This window comes from Thermobia domestica, chromosome 1, assembly GCF_964235325.1.
Source record: "Thermobia domestica chromosome 1, izTheDome1.hap1.1, whole genome shotgun sequence".
NCBI lineage: Eukaryota > Metazoa > Arthropoda > Insecta > Zygentoma > Lepismatidae > Thermobia > Thermobia domestica.
Genome location: NC_137454.1, coordinates 127,636,204 through 127,662,328, shown reverse-complemented (window position 1 = coordinate 127,662,328; position 26,125 = coordinate 127,636,204). Strand labels below are relative to the sequence as shown.

The 26,125-nt window shown below is 34.6% G+C and overlaps 1 protein-coding gene across 1 annotated transcript in view; it reads right to left on the bottom strand.

Moving 5' to 3' along the window:
- Positions 1 to 12,035: 12,035 nt before the first annotated feature.
- Positions 12,036 to 26,125, bottom strand: part of orb2 (cytoplasmic polyadenylation element-binding protein orb2) — a 244,668-nt gene continuing 230,578 nt past the window's right edge. Inside the window, exons 6-8 of the mRNA XM_081763185.1 lie at positions 23,993 to 24,174; positions 21,490 to 21,600; positions 12,036 to 20,591 (exon numbers count right to left, since the gene is read on the bottom strand). Coding sequence (XP_081619311.1) covers positions 20,475 to 20,591; positions 21,490 to 21,600; positions 23,993 to 24,174 — 410 coding nt within the window. The 3' untranslated portion in view covers positions 12,036 to 20,474. The remainder of the gene's footprint in view (positions 20,592 to 21,489; positions 21,601 to 23,992; positions 24,175 to 26,125) is intronic.

Here is a 26,125-nt window from a genome sequence, read left to right as displayed (position 1 = left end):
TAGCAGTCGTATACATTATGAAGAGCACAACTACCAAAGTTCTTTTTTTTTTTTTTTTCATTATTTCTAGTTTCAGTTTTAAGAAGTTTCTCAAAACAATTTAAGAACGTTAAATTTGACCCGTCAACTGGTTATGAATATTAACTCAATTGCACATAGTTTTAATTCACAAAGAACAACTCGAAAACAACTTGACCCAAAAATATCGATGTGAAGTATGGAGCTGTGATTTTATTCCTACAAGAGCTGGCAGCACTGGTATAATTTGCGCCTGGCTTTATGTACAGAAGAACACCTGTTATATTCTTCAACGTACCTTCCACCTCTACCACCTTGTGCCATACGTGTAGAAGGCGTCGTACACTGTCAGCGCGTCCATCTTTGTCGATGTCTTGCAGGGACCGCCATATGGCGTAGATGATGGTTTTTCTTGTGTTGTAGTGCTTCCAATAAGTAGTTTCTTTATTTACAATATTTCCCACTGACGCATATGTCCCACCATAGTGTCAGTCGCGACACCGTGCATTATCATGAAAGATTATGTTTGTCTATGGTTATCGTGCCATTGCTTTTTCTTCTTCTTCTTTCTTCAGAATGCAGGACAAATGTGTTGTCACAAGAAGTTGCAACAGTAGGTTGCAACCAGTGATCCTTCTGCTTCAGGTACAGGATGATGCAGAATGACATCAGCCATGAATATCACATTCACATCAACATTGTGTGCAGGGTGCACGTTCTTTGGGCGAGGGAAGCCAGAATGTTTCTATTTATTGGATTGCCGTTTTAACCGTAGTTCGTACGACTGAACGCAGGTTTCATATATAGTGACTATCCTCCTAAGGAAGGCTTCATCCTCCCTATGGTAGTAGTAGTGCAATTCCTGTGCAACTGCATAGCTATGCCATTGTTGCAGCTCGGTGCTTTGATGAGATATATCATACACGCTGTAATCTTGCGGAATCTAAGTATGTCGTGCAGAATGTGTAACACTGTTTTATGGCACACATCTACCTCCGCGACTAACTCACGCGCAGTTAGTCGCCAATCCGCATGCAACAGGGAGGCAAGGAGCTGAATTGCGCTGTTGACCGTTGGAGGTCGTCCCGAAGAGGGGCGATCTTGAACGGCATCCTTGCCTTCACGGAACACTTTCACCCTTCGCGCTACCGTACGACATTATAACGCTGCATCACAACATGTTTCACCAAATCCCTGAAAACAATGTTGCGCACTGCGCCAACGTGCCCATCTTGATTCACACACTTTGTTTTCTCCGAAGTATATTGTTATGACGCTTCTATTTTCTTCCTCTACTTCACGGCATTGTTGCTTTTCACTGAATAACACACAGTCGTTACTACTCATTGCACTTCATCGTCTTACATTCTTCTATCAGCTATGGAACTCTTGCAGTGATGAAACACTGTTGCCACTACTTTTTATTCAACATATGTAGTTTAAATCTTAATCTGTCTTTTGCACAACTTGATTTTAGTTTTATTCTAATCATATTCAGTACAAATGTTAAACATGCAATTGTTGAATAAGCAAACATCACATGATATCAAGTAACCAAGTTTAACTTTGTGCAGTTTAAACATTTGACCTATACGATTATATGGAAACATTAATGAGATCAGACCACTGGCACAAGATACATCTGACTCACTGTACCAAGCTTTAAAATCTGCTTTTAGAATTTGAGTTTTTCTGATACTATTTTTAATTAGTATTTTTTCAGAATCTGCTAAGGAAGCAATTGCTGACGAACAACATGTTAATACATGGGACGTTCAGGAAAAAAGTTTTCCTACGTATACAAAAATGTATTTATTAAGGTACAGTCAAAAATCAAGTTGCACCAAGTATCATGGTTTTTTCTCCCTTTTGAACATAACCTCCAACGCGGCGCAAGCATTTGTCCCATCGCTGCACGAGTTTTTGAAATCCATCTGAAAAAATTCGGGATCCAGATAACGAAGAACACTTTTCACAGCTGTCTAAACTTTCAAACATTCTAAAAACGTTGATACTGCAGATGGGACTTCAGTTGAGGAAACAAGTGAAGGTCACTCGGAGCCAAGTCAGGACTGTAGGGATATAACCTTTCCCATTTCATTTCTCTAAGTTTAGTCTGTATTAGTGCAGCCGGATGAGGATGAACATTGTCATCCTGAAGAACGACACCAGCAGAAAGGAGTCCAGGACACTTGTGGCAAATTGTGTTTTTCACTTTCTCCAATCTTTGGCAATAACGTGCAATGTTAATTGTTTTTCCTTTCTTCAACAACTCTGTGAGCACTATTTCCTTGGAACACCAAAGACAGTCACAAGAACCTTACCTGCAGATGGTTGAACCCTGATCTTTTCCCTCACAGGGAACGTGGGATGTTTCCATTTCATCAACGTCCGCTTGAATTCTGGAATGTAGCAATGAACAACGCTGTCATCTTGAGTCTCCAACTGAGAAAGTTGTTCTCTTCATTGCGGTACCAGGTCAGAGAATCCAGGCAACAGGCCATAAGCGTATTGCGATGTTATTCAGCGAGTTGTCGTAGTACCCAACGCGACGAAATCTTCGCGTATCCCTGTATTTCGTGGAGGATTTTGTGTGCAGTCCCGACGGAAATGTTCAAATCAGCGGGTGCTTTACGAACCTTAATTCTACGATTGGACAACACCAGCGCATCCACTTTGTCAACCAATGTTGTGTCACTGACTAGAGACGGACCACCGGGTCAATCTTCATCGAATATGCTTGTTCGTTCATCAGAAAATATATAATTTGCACCACTTTCCCTCCATTTGCACTGACATTACAGTCTCCATAAACAACAACGAGTTTTCTATGGATGTTGATAGGATCAACACCATTTGCCCACTCATACTGGATTCACAGAACAAATATCTTTACTCCACATCACTAACATGCGTTGTTCTGCCATGACTCGCTACTCCTTATGGTTAGGGCACGTTTCTCATTGCATGATTCATGCTAATCACGTGTTGTAAATGCGCGGTAGCCCGCACGAACATTGCATTATGTGGTAAATGTACAGAAAAGACGAAAAAAAAAAAACTGCTACTTTCATGTCAATTATCAGGGTCGTACTTTCTCTAAACAAAAATTGGGAAACTTTTTCCTTGAAGACTCATGTAGAACTCTACATGAAGCTTATACATTATAGAGAGTTCAGATTACTTATTTACTACATGATTTTTATGAATTACAAGTAAATGAAGCAAGTGAGCTTCTGTTGTGAATACAGGGTCCATACTTGATTTTTTTTAACGTGGTACTGAGAATGTCTGGATTAGTACTCGTTACGCACACGCATATACGGGAAATAGTTATTTCTATATCTTTAATGGTGTGTTTATGTGGAAGAATCATAGGAGCATTAACTTCTATTCAAATTGACTCATTAGATGAATTTTCTGTACATTTCGAACCTAATTGAGGGACTCGAATTGTCCTCTGTAAGGATGAATATACACCCTGTTTCAAAAAGAATATACTTATTACGAATAATTATTTTGTCCAAACTATCGATCGCTGCGCCTCGGTTCGGCTATTGGAGAAACGAATACATAGTCTAGTTTATATTAATAGCCGCTAGATGTCAGTTGTCTCCTGTTTTGCTTGGTAACCAACCGTCATATGTTTAGAATGGCTACTCCGCAGCAGAAATCATTTTATGTTCTCGAGTTTGCGAAGTGCAATTCGGTGATTACAGTGCAAAGACGTTTCAGGTTGAAGTACCAAATTGATCCTCCAAATAGGTGGAACATTCGCAGATGGTATCGACAGTTTGTAGATACAGGATGTGTATGTAAAGGAAAGAGCCCTAGCCGCCCTCGTGTTCCTGAAGAAAATGTTGCACAAATTCAAACTGCTTTCCAACGTAGTCCTTCAAAATCAACTCGTCGTGCCAGTCAGCATTTACAAGTGCCGACAACAACAATTTGGCGTGTTTTGAGACGTCGGTTGGTTATGAAGCCGTACAAGTTATAGCTGTTACAAGCTCTGCGTCCTGATGACAAACGCAAACGTATGGCATTTTGTAACGAGATTCTGGATGCTATTGACAATGATAACACTTTTGCACAACGCATGGTGTTCAGTGATGAATCGATTTTCCGTGTTAGTGGTCAGATAAACAAACAAACTGTTCGAATTTGGGGCCTACAGAACCCACACGCAGTCATTGAACATGTACGAGATTCGGCCAAAGTCAATGTGTTTTGTGCGATATCCCGATCATCTGTTTACGGCTCATTCTTCTTTAATGGAAACGGTTAACAGTCAGCAGTATCTCGCTGTGTTACAAAACTGGTTGTTTCCGAGGCTGCACGAAGACAACTTCGTTTTTCAACAAGACGGGGCACCCCCTCACTGGAGTCGCCAAGTGCGTGAATATCTGAATGAAACTCTACCGAAAAGTTGGATTGGTCGTCAAGGAGCTGGCGACTTAGCATGTCTCCGCTGGCCTCCAAGGTCACTGGCTTTGGCACCCTGTGACTTCTTCCTGTGGGGTTTCGTTAAAGACAACGTTTATGTACCACCACTCCCACAGAACCTGGAAGAGTTGAAGAACCGAATCCGTACTGCCATAACATCAGTGACGCAGGACATGCTTGCCAGAGTATGGGAGCAATTTGAGTATCGATGTGATATTGTTCGTGTCGCTGATGGAGGACATATTGAACATCTGTAATTTGAACTTGAGAGGTTCGTAAATATGTGTGTAAAATTTCATATTCTTATGTCCTAAAGTTTATAGGGTGCGGCAGCGTTCATAGCGTAATTTGACTTGCGTAGTACAATGACGCACTGCATGAATGCGGGCCAGCTCGTGCCGCATTCATGTACTAATGAGCTGCCATTTCGAGTGTGACAGTAATATGGTGCGGTGGAGTGCACAGCATCGTGCCTTTGCTGTTGAAAGTTATTTCAAGAATAACGACTCTGTTATTGCTACCCAGCGTCTATTTCGGCAACATTTCAACTCGGGACGTCATGGGAAAGTTCCAGATGGACGGACCATTGTGAGGTGGGTACGTGCATTTCGAACAACAGGTTCTGTTTGCAATGGCAAACCGGGAAGAAGTGAAAGAACTGTGCGGACACCAGAAGCCGTGGAAAATGTTCGTGCTGCAATATGCGTAGCCCAAAAAGATTTGCTCATTGTCATTCGCAAACTGTGCATATGTCCGATCGCTCATTCAGGAGAATATTGCACGAAGATCTCCATTTTCACCCATGTAAGATGCAGATTGTTCAGGAAATTAGGCCTCGCGATTGGGTTTCACGAGAAACATTCTGTTTAACCATGCGTGATCTCCTTCACCAAAATCCACAAATGTTACACACCATCCTGATGTCAGATCAAGCTCATTTTGAGTTATGTGGTTCAGTGAATAAACAGAAATGAAATCTGTAAGTTTTACGTCCCACGGTTATGCCGGCTAGGCTAAAGGAGACGGTGATAATGAGAGATGAGTGAAATGGTGGAATGAAGAAAGTGGGAGGAAACGGGAGAACCCCGAGAAAACCCACGAGCGCGGTATTTGTCCACCACAAAGTCTACACGGCGCGAGCTGGGATCGAACCAGGGACCCCAAGCACCGGAGGTGAACGCTCTACCACTGAGCCACCGCGCCCCCCAGTGAATAAACAGAATATGCGTTATTGTAGTGATGTAAACCCGCATGAACTGCACATCAAACCCTTGCACAGTTCTCGTGTCACAGTGTGGTGTGCAGTTGCTTCCTTTGGGATTATTGGCCCTTACTTCTTTGAGGATGATAGCGGGTGGCTGTAACTGTCACCAGTGAACGCTACCTAAAGATGCTGCAAGACTTCGTTCTTCCCCAATTAGGTATGGTCGATGTGGATGTGGAACAATTATGGTTTCAACAAGACGGATCGACCTCGCATAAGCCAGAATTTGCATGGATTTCTTGCGACAGACATTTCCAGGTAGAGTAATTTCCCGTTTTGGTGACATTTCCTGGCCGCCTCGCTCACCTGATCTTTCATGTGCAGACTTTTTCCTTTGGGGCTACCTGAAGCAAGAAGTTTTCCGAACACGTTTTGCCACCATTTCTGAGCTGAAGGATCGCATCAGTACTGCCGTCGGCGATGTCCCAGGGAATACGTTACACCGAGTTATGGAAAGCTTCCAACGCCGCCTAGATGAATGTGTTGTGCAGAGGGGTAATCATTTGACAGGAGTCATATTCAAAAAGTAATCCACGCAATGGACAATGACTTACACATTAGTAAATGGCATACCTTTAACTATTAATTGACATAAGAGGTAATAAATAAATTACAGTTACTGCCTGATGGTGTGTTTTTAATAACCTACTATGAACGCTGCCGCACCCTGTTTTGAATTAATACGTACTTTATTATCACATAATTATTTCATACTTAGGTGTTAAGTTCTACAGAAGGTTGTTCCGGATAAGGCGAACACGTTAGATGCACTAATGTCATTTGCAGGCGTGAGTTGTCTGCAGAAAAAACATGAGCATGTAAGTTTATTGTGAAACTACGCCTAACAGTGCAGGGAATCAACATAACGTCTAAGTGGCACGAATCACACCAGAAAAACCTCGGTGTCCTCCTCTGCGCACTTATTTTGGGGCAAAAAACGTCGTTTCACAATAAACTTACATGCTTATGTTGCAGGTTTTGTGCTGCGGACTGTACCAAAAGGCTACATGTTGCTAGTTTATGGTTTCCTTTACCCGAATCCAGAAAATGAAGTACATGCTGTAGCAGTAGTGCTGTACTGCCGAAATTAATCCGCCATTGGAAATCATAGCTATCATGATCCTGTTTCAAGCAAAGTTCGCCCATGATAGGATTGTGAAACAATGTCGAGATAATGATCTGACCGCTGAAAGATGTGTGTTCACGCACCAGTGACCGTTTATACCCAACAAGATCCCCGTGGTATATTTTACTCATAAAAGACATGAGCATAAGGACTACTGAAAGTAGGGATAAGAGCTGTATAACCATGGTAACATCATGGAAGTCACTCTCTCAACTTCCTTTTAACAAAACTTGAAGTTCAACTGCAAAGTAGATATTCAAATGAACTTTGAATCAACCAATTGCATTCACCTATATGCAAGGACGAACCACAGAAGGTAATGAAATCATTCAGTTTAACGTCTCAAGATTATTCCCTTTTTTAGGCTAAGGGGGACGGATGATTAAGACACATGAATGACGATGAAAGAATTGGTGGAATAATGTGGGAGGGAACGGGAGTACACCGAGAAAACCACGAACGTGATGTGTCTACTACGAACTAACTTGGTCGGGGATAGAACTAAAGACCGCACGCATTAGATGTAAGCGTTCTACCACACGCCACCATGTGGATGAGAAATAGAAGCACGTGATCACACTAGATGGAGGATATTTTACCTATACGACAGTGGTCAAAATTAAGCCATTACCTACTATCCAGCGATGCAAAGGAACGAAACGACTTTGCCCGCTACTACAGAATAACTTTCCCAAAAAGGTTAATAGTTGTTGAGGGATATGCATATGCTAGAAAGTTGATATGAATATTGACAAAACTGTAGAAATGAATGTTGCATATCACTAGTTAACCATTCACAACCACTCAGCGAGATGTCACGTTTGTACAGTACGACTCCCTAAATGTGCGCATTCATATATATAAAAGCATGGAACCACATCGCTGGGAAATCATTTCATCAAATGAACTAGGAGACAAGCATGTTATTTTGTTTAATAACATTTCGATGCAGAGTCATGGTGCCAGTCAAATGTATTTTTGTGCCTTTGGACACTTAAACAATGTCAAATACTTCGATGTGTCTGAACTATTCGTGGTCTCTGGAAAGCTTGCAGAGAATATGCTTCCCAGTTCTCCAGCAGTTTCCTACAATGGAAATTACGATGTTGAGGAATTGTTCACAATGCTTAGCTCAATTGATTATTACCGCTGGTGGCGACGAAATATCTCCTGAGGGCTGAACTTCTACCACAGCAATAATTAGATTACTTTTAATCACTTTATGCTTGTACTTACCTTACATTTTCTTCACAATCAAGAACAAGAATGGAGAAAAGATGAGAGAGATTTACCAGGGATCCCAGATTGAAGAAATATAGTAGGCCAACAAAGAAAAAAAAAGTCTACAGGTACATAACTAAATTTACGTTTCAAAGCAAAGACACTGAATGTTAACGAACTAATACAATGCATGCATAGCAGTTAATAACACACAATACTTTTCATACTGAGTAATGCTATTAATTATTATTTTCTCGTACAAAGACATTTAATTTTGATTAGGAAACTACTCAGAAAATCTTGACGCTGGACTGCTTCGAGATTCAAATCCCGTTGTTCCGCTTACCGTACGGCTGTACTGACCAATTGAGTTATCAGCGACAAGGTCACATAGTGTGTTTTGGCGCTTTATTCTACTTTCTACTATTTTAAGAGCATTTGATAAATAATAATAATAATAATAACTTTCATGTTTATTTACAGTTCAGTAATTAATAGCAATATGAACAAGTTTTGTTTTATATTGAGACTTTAACTATGCAAATTTAATACTGAAAATGAAAGTAATAAGTCTGTAACTTCCCGTTCCAGAGTGGGAATCTTTTCTTCGAACGCTAAATTCTATAACAAAACATTTCACGCTATCTCTTACAATAATTTTTATATTGGAATGAATACTGAAACAGGAAATTTTGTTATTTCCGGTTTCAGTAAAGAGTTGAGCTGAAATCTATTTCTGGAATCCTGAATCCATATAGAAAAACGTTTATCGCCTCTAATTACCGTTGTTGCTGTAAGAAAATTAATATGGAAATCCACTGAGGAATAAAGTCACACGGAGCTGCGTATTGCGGCTTGGAAAAAAAAATTGCTGCTCTCTATGATCAGTAGTGGCACTGGAAATTGTAAAATGTTTTCCACTTCTGGTTTGAATAGATGAATAAAGATCTATATCAAAAATCCATTTCTCGCTATCTCTTAACATTTTTGCTTCCTAGTGATTAATACTTAAATCGGTAGTTCTACCATTTTCAGTTTCAGTAGAGAGATATGGATAGAGATGGAATCTATCCTGGGACCAGAAACGATTCCAATGTTTCCCACTGTCTATTACCATTTTTGTTCTACAGTAATAAACGATTGTATCGAAAAAAAATGGCTGATTTGTATTACTTCCGGTTGGAACAGAATGTTAACCCTTGTGGGTACGTGGTTATTTCTTTGCCGAGGTTATAACACATATCCCTACTATATGACAGGTTATTTTCTGAGCACACTAGGAACTCACCTATGATGTTCAAGTTGAATCGTCTGGTATGTGACTTGGTATGTTTTATTTTCGTATATTGTTTAGACAAGCAATAAATGGCTGGTTGAATAGATAATGTCGTCAGTGCAAAAATTTACCCCATGCAGCCTACTATTTTTCAATTTCATGAATTACTTGTATACCGGTATACGCATAAGACGTAGAACCTGCAGTGATTTTACAAGCTTCAGGTAATGAAATTGTGAAGAAGACAAGTTTTCTATCATATAATGACTCCGTAGAAAATAGTAATGACTCTAAATCAATACACAGTGTAGAAAGTCTCTTGAAGACAATATTTCTCTTGCCCTACGACTCCATGTCTTTACAGGAAAATAGTAAGGCATGATCTGGAACAGAGAACAACCAAGTGTAAAATGAACAACAAAATACTGTAACGGAGTAATCTAGTCTAGAACAAATAGCGTAAAATTCGGAAAGAGCTATATAAACATGTAGCTGTTTATTTACAAGCGATGTGACAGACGAAGATAGTAAAAGAACACAAATACTTGAACCAAGGAGTCTGAGGCCACAGTACTCGACGCTGAAGAGATCAAAACACTTTCTGGAATATTGTATATTTCTGATGTTATAACACCTCAACGAAACACCAAGAATATCTGAAATGTGGATGATACAGATGCAGAAGTTTTAATTTGAGCAATGTCACGGAATATGTTTATTTTTTTATAAATTGCCTTAGATTTGAAGAAAATACTAGTAGTGAGAGAAAAAATTGACAACCCATGTTCGAGAGATTTTTCAAGGTTTTGTAAGAAATTGTTACATTGCATATACATCTGAATAAACAACCACATAGAAAAGTCTAGAAGAACCTAGTAAACGCTCGATATTTAAAAATCCATCGCTTACACAAAACTATATTTGCAGGAAATAATATGCTATGTTAAAAAAAAAGAATGCACATTCGCATGAAATCATATTCTACGTTACTATGTGTAGATACAAAATATTCCAACAACTGCATTTTTGAAATATCGATTCTAAATCAATATAGAAGGAATTATTTTTATTCCATAGAAAACAAAGCGTGTGTATATTTTCATAGGAACAGACCGGAAAGTTAATCCAAAGCTCTGCATTCAGAAATAATGAATATATAAATAGTATTTTAATAATGTTATAAAAATGTGTTTCAGTACACAGTAATTAGCAAGAAAAAATATAGTCCGTGTCGAGCCCTTAAGGATTAATGGAGGCGAAGGAAACCTATTCCTGGAAAGCTGAATTGACTCCACAAAACAGCTTCTCGCTCTGCTCTGATATCTGTTAATAGACAGACAGATGGACATAATGAACATAACCGTCCTATACTCCCTTAGTCTAAAGGGCATAATCATGCGATGTTAAACTGAAATAACAATTCTATAAGGCTTCCAACACTTATGCACAGCATAGTTTGGAAGTTTAATGAAATATCTTGGAGCTATAGCCCCGAAGGACTACAGCCGGCCAGAAATTTTGTCTGGTGATAAGTGGGTCTGAATATCGACTAAAATCATTCTTTATTCTAACTTTCTACATCGGAATCACCCATAATTCGAGAAGCTTTTCAATTGCCCCACAATACTGGGTTCACATCGAAACTTCTGTACCTCTACCGGGAACTAAGGGCACAAAAGGTATACATGCAAACCATTACATTTCATGGGCGTCGATGATGATAATGATAGCAGCGTTACTCATTAATACCGATCAAAGCAAGACTACACTAGAGATATAAGAAGCGTTCACATAGTTCTAGTTTAACATGAAGGGGGAGGGGGAACACTTTCAGTTTGCATTATATTGTGTATAATTCACTTTTTCGTCGGCTTTTCTATCACAACTACAGGGGATAATAAAAGGGTATTCAGTTCTAACTTTTTCTGTGAGAACATATTTTCTGTTCGGCATTTTGAAGACACATGAAATAATAAAGATAATTTCGTTTCATAGATCAGTATCATTCAAATAAACAGTGCTTAGTTATTACTACGTCCGCTATGATGAGAGCTATCGCTTTCTTGGCAATTACATGCTTTAAGAATGAGAATGATAAATACAAATTACTAGACAACCCTGCATTCCGAAGAATGTTATCGGGACGTCAGGACACAAGCCTGTAATAAGGGACAACCCTGTAAAATATGGAATGTATACGAACATTAGATATAGAACGGTGGAAATGAACATCATGAACTCTAAACTCTCTGATAAAACGCCAGATCAGCAAGAATACGAGTTCTACACCTTATAGTTACAGGAGTAGAAAAATTTCTGCAAAGCGGTAATAGTACTACAAAACACCTGTTATGTTTTACTGAGTCACAGTTCCGTTCTATCATTATCTTCGATCCTGTCATAATTTAAGAGTGAATAACATCATATTTTTCAAAGCAAGTCCAAACGTCTCCCACGAAAAAGGTTGAAGCAAAACAATAAAGGGTAACGGGAAACTACAATGCCACAGCATGCAGAAAAAGTAATCACCATTATGAAACATTACATCACACTTACATGTAGCTAACAGAGAAAAAAATAACTACTGAGTGTTTTTTTTTAAAACCCAAGCACGCCATACCAAATAGCGAGAGAAAGAGAGAAAATACAAGAGTTAATTCTAGGTTAGTGAAGTTACAGTCAGATAGTTTTTCTTCTATTTCACCTGCTTTATTAAACTACTATAAATTACATTGGAAAAAGAATTGTTAGTACAGGAGCCTTTTTTTTTCTGGCAGAGCTTTAGACGAAACAGGAGGATATCACATAGGATTTTTTTTTTTTTTCGTCAAAAAGAGAGAAGCAAAAGCAATAACAGAGCAAGTTAATAGTCGAATTTTCGGAGAAATGGGGGAAGAGGTGATTAGAAGGAATACTAAGGATAGAGGGGGGGGGGATAATGAAAGTGGAAAGAATTCAAAGAGTATGAAAAATGTCATCCATAAATAACTTACATTAATGTTTATCAAATAAACACAGTTCACATTTTTTTTTATAATTATTTATAAAACATAAAAAGTTTGATATCCAACAAAATAACTAGGAAAAACTCCCCTGATACAAATAAGCAGTGCCGGGAACCAGGAAGTGGTTCTAGTTTGTTTTATTATTTACTTATTAATGTAGAAAAGGAAAATTATTTCCTTCCTTTCCCCCTTTTTTGATTTCCTTGCCTGACTATCGCCAAGACACAAGCCCACACCGAACGCAACTATGCGGGTCAAGTCCCCAAGCGGTACAAAAAAATATATATACATATATATTTATCTGCAGCTCCGAAAACCACTTCCTGCTACCCGTGGCGTCATACAAAAATTAGAAAAATGTACAAAAATTCATAAAAATAGTGATTGAAATGCACACAAAGTACCCCATTAATTATAATATTAGAATACTAACAAGTGCCTTCCTAAAAAATTGAGTGTATCATTACAATATGCAACACTCTCGGAAGGATTTCTTTTTATCGTTTTTTAATTTTTTTTTATTACTTCCAAGAGAAGATCTGATAAATTAAAAAAACAACAAACAACGCCATGCAAAAACCCTGCTTAACCAGAAAATTCATTGAGTATACAATACTACATTTTGGGGGTACTTTTCCATCCCGTGCTTATCCTCAAACCAGTTGCCACTTTTGTTTTTTTATTATCTGTGATAGCCAGAAATCAAGTTTCCAAGCATATTACGGCCACTACAACAAATTTAGCAAGTATTTATCGTCAATAACTTCTTGTTTTCTCATTCTTTTATTTAGTTTTCTTATTATGTATACATAAGTTCTCACCACACCGTAATAAATGCTTATCACATTAGTATGAAAAATTTATGTCCTAAGCAATATGTATATATATATATATATATATTTATTTATTTATATATATATGCTAACCGTATAAGTTCCATTGATGCCTAGTAAAAGTTTGAGCTTGGTTAAGAATTTTTACGAACTATGGTATACTAGCCAAAAAAAAAAAAAAAAGTAAAAAAGAACTGAAAAAAGATTAATATACTATTATGTGATACAAAATCTAAAGTTATTGTAAAAAAAACATATATTATTAAAAATGTGTATACATAACTCTACGAAACATTTGTATTTTATTTCTTTTACGTGAAAAACTAACTACACTTATACTACAAATTTATTTAAAATAAACGAACTATTCGAATTAAGCTGATGCTAAGATGTTGTACAGCTACTAGTAACCGCGGAACTATCACAGATCAATAAATAAGACATTTACAGTCAAAGGCCACTCTGAATTTACTGCTATTACGTAAAGTTTCTATAAAAACTCGTACCTCCTGACTAGAGTAAAAAATGTGCTTTGCCGTTTAGTTATTATATTGCTGTCAATTCTTTTAATTATTTATTTATTATCTTAGCTACTCTAATCCCAAAGAAATCAGTATATGTTTTGTATCCATAAAAAATTACATGCATATATGTATATTATAAAAAAACGTTAGTTATAAAATTGTTCGAGATAAATTTACGGTGAGGTGCTCTGTTCAAGTGAAATTTATACAATACTTAAAAAAACACACATATACAAAATGTTTTTTCGTAATTTTGAAAGTAATAGTATATTTTTATCTATCATTCTGGCATACCACAATTCAACTGGCATAAGTGGTTTGAGGATGTGATTTGTACAACATTTCTCTATAAGGGATGGTTATCAACTCTTAGACACAGCGTTACTGCAGGATAGAAACACTGCAAACCATACAAAACGTTTCATGTACCCAGAAAAAAGGGGGGGTCTGTTTGAAAAAGTGTGAATATTCCAGTACATAATAATACTGTACATTTAATAATAATGTATTTGTAACGAAACAGCAAAAAAATTCATTATGGATTTCTCACAATGTTTCATTCAAATACAAATACGCTTAATGTGTACTTGGTATTTAAGAATTCTTTTCTTACGAAACAAGATATTTTTATACAAATCTACACAGAAAAATAATTCCAACAATCTAAAAAAAGAAGCACCATGTAGTTTTTTTTTTGTAGTAATACAACCACCGTATTATATTGAAACGCACAGAACATATATTATATATTTATATATATATATCATGTATGTATATAGATAATGGACATTTATAATTAAGGGCTTTACGTAACTATGTCCGTTTGTCGACAAGTACAGATCAAAAAACTATGCAGTTTCCTGCACTTGTTCGGTGATTTTTCATTTAATTTCTTTTTAAACTTTGTTTCCTCGAAATATGAAAATAGATATACAACTAGACTCAGAAATTATCAATAAATTATGTAATTTTTTTAAATTATGAGATATGCCAAACAATCTTCACTTCACAAGGAAATGAGAAGTATAAGAATTTATGAAGATTTATATTTATATAAGCGTAATACCAGAAAGCCAAAATTTTCATATACTTAGAAAATAAATAATGACTTAACTTTATGCAATAATCGATGCAATTTCTTTCTTTAGTAGCAAAAAGCATGTTTAATTTACGATTGCTTTTGAGGATTCATAAATATATTTACACACTTGTAACTTTCATTTCTTTGTGAAGCGGCAGCACCTTTACACTTGGCGTCCAAAATGAAAACGGTTCCGAATAATTTAATCCACGTCTAATACTTTGAAAAGTGCATAATTCCATAATTTATATTAATTTCATATATAATTTGTGTAGGTACCAATAGTAAGTGAATTATTTTTATCCTAACGTACGACTCTGAAATTTACTTTCTTAAAAATGTTTGATTTGACGAATTCATTTCTGTTTTGTCTATTTCCCTAACAAATAGCAGTATTAATGGTAAATAGTAGTAGCAGAAATAGTGAAAAGCCTAGAAGAAACCAGTCCCTCCAATTCTTATAAAATAACTTCGGATCTGAATTATTACCAGCATCAATTAACGAATATTCGTTCGTATCCAAGACACACAAACAGTATTCCTTCTTCCTCTTTTTTCCCTTATTTTTTAAAAAATAGATACATGTCTAAGAAACTAATGAATACGATTAGGCTTGAAATGATCAATCTCTAAACATTTCGAGTCTTTGATTAGTTAAAAACAAATAAATATATACTGTTATATTTCTTATGGAATCATGTGCCCAACTAAGCTTAGTGTTCCAAGGAATCTGCATTTTTATATATATATTAGCTAGAATTTATTCATAATTATTTCTTTATTTTTTAAAAAGAGAGTAGTACGTTGTTTTCTACTAAAATATTACCATTACTTTCTTTTTACATATTGTTAGAGAGTTTTAATATTCTAAAAATTTCTTTTTTTTTCTTAGGCGTAACAATGTATATACTTGTTTTCAAATATTGTTTTATGTTTGAAAGGTTTCTTAAAGCCCATACAGATTAAGAAATTGGTATAGTTGGTGTTGTGCTTAGGCAACTAGCACTTTCGAGGCGAAATAAACTATTCGACAGAATTAATTTACGGCTTTGTTTAAAACATGGAAATATCACACTGGAATATTATTTTTTCTTTCATACAGTTTATGTAGTCTTATTAAAAATGTTAAATAGTGCTAATGTTAAATAAGTTACCCAAGGCTACAAAATAATTCACATGTAGATTTGGTATTAAATACAACTATCACATAACATGAACTGCATCTTCATTATTTTTTTAAAATTTTATTTTTTTCATAAACATGGTACTCTATTTTTAAGAAAAAGATATTTTTATCAGCAAATCATCTGGCTTGCATCTTTACAAAAGGAAGGCAGATGGCTCGCTGAGATAAGAAACTTGCAAGAAAAAATATATATATATATCTATCTATCTACTCATTGTATTTTTTTACTAATCTTAATAGAGTGCCACTTTTTCAGAAATAGGAAATTTCTCCCAGAAGTACACAAAAATAAAAATAATTGAAGCCAAAAATTATGTGCTATATATATATAATATCAAGGGAGAACCTATTCCCTATTTCGGAAATCCTTACTTTTTTTTCGTAGTCAGCCTCAATTCATCTTTGTAAATTATTATATTATATTTAATTAAATAGTGAGCGGCTAGCTGCCACACACATATACCACACATAGAAAAACCAGAAACTGACTGCTTGGCAGCACTCACAAAGACAATGTTAACTACAAATAAAAACTCTATTGGATCACATATTGCCATGCATACAAAGAGGCTATTTTGTATGTTTTTTTTTTTTAAATATGAAACAAACAAGAATGCAAAAAAAGGTACGAACACCTTTATTAAAAAACATATTTCTTTTTCATTATTTTCTTATAAAAGAGAAAAACAAAGAAACAACAACTAGGAATAAAAAAAATATTGAAAATACTATGAAGCATAGTAAAATTGAAAAAAAAAAATGGATTTGAATAAATATTCAAAACACAGGCAACCATCTAACATTTATCACCACTATGACAAAAAAATATTTCTTATTATTGAAAAAACGAAACCAAAAATTAAGGCCTGTTCCTTCCATGAATTAGAAAAACTAAAATGAAAAAGAAAAAAAAATGTTCTGTACATCTTACTACACCCCGAATGATGGCACCAAATGACAAAAATAATTACTTTTATTTTTTTCTGATAACAATACGTCGCGTATAGTTCAGCAACAGCTGGCAAAAGCTATTGCAAGTGTTCAGGATCCCCGTGAGACTATATGCAATAAGTTATTTTATTTTTTAAATGTTTCGTTACACATTAAAAAGTTGGTAGTCCCAGGGATTTCAAAGCATTATAAATAGTACAAAAAGGAAACACTGTCTGTTATTTTCTTTTTACAAACAATGTGTTACAAAATCAATAATTATTTGTACCAAAATGGTATTAAATTGCAGTCTGTTACCTATAAACCCATGGTAGGAACCAGATTGTATTTTTCTTTTATTTTTACAACAAGACTGTTTTAAAGAACCCTCTACAATCCCAGTAAATGACTAGAAAACTATCCACGCAACCCCAAGTGCACATGTGCAACTATGTAAAAATTTATTTGAACTGCTGAACATTGAATAAAAATAAGATTAGAGGTTTCTTATTTTTATATTTACTCGGTCTGACTAAACAGAAAAAAAAAAGTCTTCACTAGATGTACGAATTATTAGTTTCTAATTTTATTATTCCTTAAATACAGGACACATATTATTTAGAGCCGAAAATAAAATACCGAACTTCTCTAATAAAAATCTGTGCACTACAGTTGTGTTGAAACCTGACTATAAGTGTTTAATAATATTAGTAGTAATAGTAGTAATATTGATACCGTCTTGAAGAACTATGTAATACAACAACTACAGGCAACACGATGTAATTTGTTTAGTTTCTTCTTCCTAGTATTGAATTTTTTAAAAAAATAAAAAAGTCATACAATTTCAAATTGCCTTAAGGAAAAAAAAAAGCACAATAATCTACTCATAAGGTAGATCTGAAGAGTCATCAACACTAGGTTTATTTTCCTTTTTCTTTACAATTCTTTGGTATTGGGGAGATCACTTGCAAATGTTCTAAACATGATGAGGGAAAGAAAGTTATTCTGATAATTTTATTTAAAATTATTCTCTCTCTCTTGCGTGTTTATTCTTTTTCTTACATATAATCTGTTTGACACCATGAGCAATGCTCCCTAGGTCAACAGAATTAGGATAGAAAGCTAAGGTTTGACCTTAGTTGTAAGGAATATGTAGATATGGGCAGTTTCCCCTAGGGGGTTAATATCCCTTACACAAATCCTATCTATTGACCTGGTTTTTATATATATATAATATATAAAACAGTGATATTACAGGAAGTAAATCGAGAAATAAGGGAATCCTTCATGCATTTTTTTCCTTGTCACTCAAAAAATTTCCCTCGATTTAAAGTTTTTTTTTTCTTACGATTTACAATATGCCCTTAACTAAGATAACAACAGGAGTATAAAAAACTTCAACACTCAAAAATACAAATCTATGGAAAAGTCTACATTCGTGCAAATACCTACATTAATTATTTTTTATCACACAAATTACAAGAAGGGGGCTTTCTTTTCTGTAAAGTGCCCTTTTTACGCCTAACATTTCCCATGTACAACGAACCCTATCAGACATCAGGATGGTGGATGAAAGAGTTACACAGAAAGGGGAGAAGATTTATACAACAGGAAACAACTGACCATTGTTTGAGAAAAAAGTTCATTATTTATTTTTTTTAAACAAACAACAGTCCAACACTTACATCTCCACGGGCTAGTACAGTTAAGATGAAAATGAATGACATGCACCTGCAATTATGTAGGGCACATTCTTGAGGTAACACAGCATATGTCTACAGCTCTAATTCACTGAGACTGTTGAACAAGAAAAATTTATTTTATTTGTTTAAAAAATAATAATTTAAAAAGTAATAAAGGTGGAAAGGGAACGATAAACCCGTGGTCATATATAGAAGACATGACCAACTATTTTATTTTATTATTCCTGACCATCAATCAACACCCTTATTTTTAAGAAGACCTAGTTGACAACCTTAAGTTTTTTTTTCGTTAACACAGCGATAAAATGAGCAAAGTTACAGAGTTGTACACTTTACCTACACTGGATTCAAAGTAGGTTTCACTACAAGTGCACTAGTACCAGTCTTCAAAAAAAGGTCCAGTTGGCAAGAGAAAACCCACAGTACAATTATTATTATTATTATTATTGATTATTTAATATAATAATGATGCACATTTCTACGTTAACATTGTGAAGGAGACAGCCTGAGCAATTTCTATAGGTTGACATCAAGCAAACAGACTAAATATTTGTCTCAACGTTATTATTATTATTATTATTTTGTTCCTTACTCAAAATTAGCCAAGAAGTAAATGGTTACTGTATTATATATAATGTGTTATTATTCAAAGTCAGTTCTCAAAAGAGCTACTTTATCATTTACTTACAAGGCTTATTTTGATTCTACCTACGTATTTTCTATAAATTTATATGATATCTGGAATTAAATCAGCCCGTTTTGGGCAAGTAGATAAAGAAGTTTTGAGAAAAAAATTTCCCACCCAATAATTATTTTTAAAAACATGTGCACAACAAAGCTACAAAATGAACTTTTTTCTTCTTCTTCTTAAATAGTATCTCTGCCAATGCTTTGGTTTAGTTATAGAGTACAAATATATTTAATTGTTATTTTTTTTTTAAAGTTAGATATCTAGGAAATGTATCAAAAGTTAGTTTTTGCCAGTCAAGTGGCAGACAGTAATACAAGATTTGATAATGGTAATGTCTGTGGCGAAAAATTCTTTATGTACAAAAATTAGACCAAAAAATAAATATTGAAGATACAATCTCAATATGAAACAAATTAATATTTTGAACAACGTCTGGATTTTTTTTTATACAACAACAACTATTTACACAGAGGAGGTACGAAAAGTACATGTCAAGGAAAAATATCAGCCAACTTGGAATTAGCAAAGCTTACAATCCTTCCATGCTGTCTTTCGTATGATTGATACAAAAGTATATTGAACTATCAATGCTTATTTACAAATACCCTGAAAATTCACTAAAATTCAGTAAAGTATTGGCAGAGAGGCTAAGGGATCACATCGTTTTACACTTGCTACATACTGGTACGTATGATATTCAGTGACTTGACACACACACAATTTTCATTTTTTGTTTGTTTGCAGAATGCCTTAATGTATCAATAACAGGAATTCAATGTCAACAACACATTCTGCAGGTCACACTCCAAAAAAAGACCCATTCTTAAAAGACGTTAAGAACTTGTGATTATTAATATATATATTTATATATAATTATATATATATATTTATAAACAGCGATAAAAACAGCTAGCCTATGGTGGTGGTGGTGGTGGTGAAATTGTTGTGGAGTGACAGTTACAGCTTTCTTATTATTGAACGATGATTTTCTTCTTTTTTGTTTTAAAATGTTAAATCAAGACTTTTCATTATTATTATTGTTTTAAAAATTCCTCTCTGTCTCCCTTCCTGCTTAGTGACATTGTACAGCCATATGTGGGGCTAGGTTTATGCTACTTTCTTATGCCATCCCAGGGTGTCTTCAGGGCTGCTGAGACCTAGGTCATGCCGGCGTTAACACCAACGAAAAGGAACTGCACGGGGCCGATCTGCGCCTTCCTTCACAAGAGGCTTGTGAAATTCACGCCCAGGTCGAGAATGAATCGTAGCCCAACAGTGTTCACAGTAATACTGAAAACAAAAATGACAAAAACAAAACAATTAACAAAATTTGCAACGAAAATGTAGAACAATAAAAATTTACAGACACTTCTGAAATATTAAATGTTCATTTCACACTTTCTACACGATACGTATTTTAAGCTTTATGGAAAACTATACCAATTACAATCACCAATGCCATACAAAGGAAGACTATTAATTATAATTAATAATTGCAAGTGAAATATATATGTAAAGATGCTATAATTACTCACTCCTTATATATGTAGTATCTCTATTTCTTATTCTTAATGTATTATCCTACCTCAGTTCTTTGAATATTACTTTTCGATATACCGTTCTGAAATACAGAGGAAAGAAAGTGACCACGCTATCTCAGATTTACTGGCCTAATTGGCTATTAGGTAACCTAGTCAGGCTAAAACCTATTTTGGACAGAGCACTGGAATAAGAATAAGTATCCTTGATATTATTATTATTCTATTACCTATTGAAAATGACTGGATTCTGCTGACGTCATTTATTATTAATTTATTTTCCTAAGAAACTTCCACTTATTATTATTATTATTAATAATAATAATAATAATATTTGCTCCTATTGGTGTATTCACAATATTCTTTTGAAGATAGAAATTCTTGATCGAGTGTTTAAAGTTTGATTTTTTTATCTATTGTATTACAGAATCTTGACGTTAACATACTACTTTAAACTTAAGAAACACAGTATGACATTGTATACTCAATAAAAATCATGTATAGATAATGAACTTAGTTTTATCATACTTGGAATGATTCCAAAGTAATATTCGAACTTTAGAATAGCAGCCGATGACAAAACATTGCTGAAGATAAATTAATCATTTACTACCTGACCGCTGAATGCAAGTATCACTGAACGAACATACCTGCAAACAAGTAACATTCGCGCAGAAAAACGGTGCGAATTTTCCTCCACAACGTTGTCCTTGACATTCATCGCACATCTGGTCATCCAGTACGTAGGGCTTTACTTCAACCTAAATAGAACAGTGGTATACATTATGAAACAGCTACACAATGAATATACAAGAAATTGTATGTGCTAAACATATTACGAAATCTCTATTAAATTATATTACCATTTTTCAATCGAGTAACTTGTTGTTTTTGGAAATATGTTCTTCCGTGTTAATTTTCTCTTTTACGTTTCCTAACTATTTTTATTTTAATGCTTAAAGCAAATCCAAGGAACAATATCATAAATTTAGAAAGCTAATTGTTTTGTAGTTACAAAATGTAATTAAATAAATTAACATGTAACTACAAACAAGAATACGCAGGCGAAGTTCGTATTATTTCATTCTAAACTCTCTCTATTTCACACAAAGTCTTAAGAATCACCGTTGGTTTGGGAAAATCTATTCTCCAAATGTAGTAAAACAAGTGAAGAAAATCATTTTAAGAATAGGTCTTAAAGCAAGAATAATTTTCAAAACTCTGCATTTCATGGTGAGATAATAATATCATAAACTATGGCTGTATACGTCTTGAGTGTAAGGATTAGAAAAAAAAAAAACCTACCTGTGTTATACAAACTAATCCCGACATAAGAAAAAAGGCAGTAGCAGAGTAACACGATTTTGTGAAGAAAAAACCAAACGAACGCTAACGTCAGGGGGCATAACGTAGGCAGCGCTGCGAGCATGCAGTACCAGAAATAGCATCATGGTGCACGGATGTAGTTGTGAGGAGCAGACCGAGTTTACTTCCCCTCCCTTTCCCAGGTCACATAATTGAGCACTGGGAGTGTTAAAGAAGTCAGCCCACCACCAGTGCTATGTTACGTACACCACTAGCAATTGTTAACAGGATTGTAGAACAGTTCAGACAGAACGGAAATATATGAACAGACACATGATCAGTTCGACCGGAACCAACGTGGCACCTGCAACCTGTGATCTTCAGAGTACAAGGATCCAGTCACCCAAATCTGCCAATGACACTGCAACCGAGGTTGGCAGATCAGCATGAACCTTCCAGTGTATTTTCATAGTATGGGAATGTACTGACGCTTCTCCAAAAAAGAATTCTTATAAAAAAACACAAATGACACGAAGACACAATTGGGCCAATACATGTGTAACAACGCCAGAATACTTTTGCGAACTTGATGCATTTTCCAATGAAAGCTAATTTTACAAACTCCCTGACAGTAGGTCTCGAGCAGATCAACAAATCACGTTTCATTGAATTCTTTCCCCTTATTGTTAGTTCAATTTCGGGAAATAAATCTTCGACTCTTCGACTTATCTTCCACTGCGGGGAAAGAAATAAGGTTAAACAGTGGAAATCTTCAGTTAACACCCCGCTCGATTATCTTCAAGGTGTAGCTGAACTAATGCTAGCTTACTTCTAAAAATAATTAATCCAGAAAATATGACAAGATTTAAGAGTTTCTGAACACTGTACTCAACCTGACACTATTGTCTTCTTCCAGATACAAAAGCAAATAGCTGTATTCTGGAAATTACTATAATTTTATTGTCATAGATTTTCACACTATCTCGAATGTAAAAATTAGAAATTAACATGAAAATGCAACTAGCCTTTAAGTGTATGGGAAACATTACCATCAATTACAAATCTTTCGTTGAATATATAAATATCTACAAGTGTATGTCGTTAGGAGGGGCTTTAGGTTTCAACTTGATATGCAAGGGATCATAAATACGAGCTGTTTAAATAAATGCACCTTCTTGTGTGAATACTTCTTCAAAACGGGATTTCAATTGTAGTTTAAAGCATGTACATTACTGTTGCCTTTAAGTGAACCGTTTGACATTACATGTTAGTTCTTGAAATATAAGTTAACTTATAGACTGTGTCGTCATGAACAAAGCATTGATACAATTTATTTCTAAGATAAAATACAGACAAAGTAGAGTAGTCTTGTTTCTTGTCAACTATAAGCTGGAATCTTTCAAATTATATGGAGGGCCTCAAAGCAAATAAATCATTTCGTGTTTAGGATTCTTGCTTTTAAAGAGCTCGCGTTGTAAAGATTAATTTTCTTTCTTTTAAACTATTTATTATACCTTTTCATGATGATCTTGTGTCATTTATTGTGATTTTGATTCGTCTAAAATTTCGACGTGTTTTATATATTGCTTTTAAGCATATTTTTTGAAAAGATACAAAAACAAATGTATTAATGATTTCCATCCATAATTCGTTCCTTTCCTAATCTAACGTGCAGCATCTCCCTTATCGCCACAAAAAGTAGCGGAAACTATTTAATATATGGATTAAAAGAAACTAATTCTGTAATAACTTACTGTAAGTTATACACATCTAATTAATTGAAGTTGTTGCAGTGATATTGTGCACTGTATTGTATTGCATTAAAAATCACATGTGACAATTACATACCCTTTTGTCAATATCTCCGTGTTGAAGTTGAACGAATCTTGCACTAATTGCTGCAATGTAGCTCTGTTGGTTACTGAAGGCCACACGACCTGCTCCTTTCGGGTATTTTAATTCAGGATCTGTGTCAATTCCCGCGTAACACACGCCACCATACAAACGATCCATTATCATTGCTAATTCCACTGGAACAAGGAAAGAAAAGTTTAAATTTGATTCAGACAGGTAATGAGATAAATCCAATACCAGTTTCTGTTACTGTCACGTTCGAAAGTACATTCCCCTCTTATAAATTTACTTTTCCCAATTTTTAAATGTACAGACTGCTTTAGGCAATTTAAGAATGAATGTGATCTAAATTAAAATCGTACACACTGCATACTAGTTGTCAAAGTCATTCACAAATTGAAAATAAAGATAAATTTCATGAAAAGGAATTGCAGACTTTTGAACGTGACTGTACATTTCTGTATTCTTCCTTATACATAATTTCTTGACATACTTTTGTCCGTCTAATATTTAAAATTGTTTATCTTCCAGTTAATTACGAGTTATTAACAAAATATCTTAAATGCAGTCAAACTGAATGAAGTTCTTGCAGAATAGTTAATCAGTTTAGTTTAATTAATTTGTCAAAGTCTTAAACTGATGTAACAACTTTAATTAATGACAATGTTTTCCACTCTCTATGGAATGTTCTCTTATATTATCATGGATATTTTCATCATCATTATGGATACAATTCTTTAGTCTTGTCCAAGGACAGACAAAAAGTTTCATAAAGGGTCTTTACTAAAGCCATTTTAGTGTGAGGATGCCCTGGTTTGATGTGTCGTATCGAATAGCTGGTTGGAAGATACAAGGAACGTCAACTGAAACTATGGATTTTGTCTGGATGAATCGAACACGAAACTTCTTGAGTTCAGTAAATTCAAAAGTGATGTCATCAGAAATCAACAGTCTGAAAACTACACATCGAAGCAAGGAGAAACTTAGTCCTAGAATTCTTCACGAAGATACAAAAAGAATTGTATGAATCAGGAAGATGACAGCAGTAGCAGATATTATCGTAAAATAACGGCACGTAAGTAGCAGTCGATCCGACATACAGCAAGAAGAAATGGCGATCACTCGTTGAAAACAACTCTTGACTGGATCCAAACGCAAGAAGAGATCTAGGGAAAAGTCTCATAAAGGTAGTGTGATGAAATTAACATGCATTACATAGTAATGTGGAGACGAACTGCACAAGACAGATTATTGTGTACAGTACTTTCTCAAGTAATGGACTGACAATGATTCTTACAAGTAGTATGTGCGTAAGTGCTAAGAGTAGTGTGCAATTATTAGACATACGCGCGTTACCATTAGTTGAATAATAATAATAATAATAATAATAATAATAATAATAATAATAATAATAATAATAATAATAATAATAATAATAATAATAATAATAATAATAATAATAATAATAATAATAATAATAATAATAATTATTATTATTATTATTATTATTATTATTATTATTATTATTATTATTATTATTATTATTTATTTTTTTATTGCATACTGGAAATTACAGACAGAACTGCCCACTTACAATTTCCATACAAATAACAAAAATAAACATAATACATTATAAATACAAATGATACATGCACAGAAAAGAAAAAAACATGCATAAAACAAACATGCTGTTATATAAAAGAAAATAATACTCTCAGCTGATAATGAAATGATTATATAACTGTCTTTGTATATTGCTAAAATTATGATAAAAAAAATGTCAATAACACTGGCAAAATCATTGGCTACTGATAAAATTTTATACAAAGGAACATCATTGAGAAACTGAATGGGTTTAAATATTTTCGGATTTCTTATATGATAATTGGTTGTATACAGAGTTATTATTGATAACAGATTCAAATTACCGTGAAGAATTAAATGTAGCATTTTAAGATCCAGAATAATCCTCCTTTCAGACAATCTTAACATACCTAAGGACATCCTAACTTCATCCAACGACATACCTTCATAACACTTAAACTTCCAGCGTAACCAAAGCAAGAAAAAGATTTTGAATTGTCTCCAAAGTAGTAGATATATAGTCTATACTTCTATTCCATATGA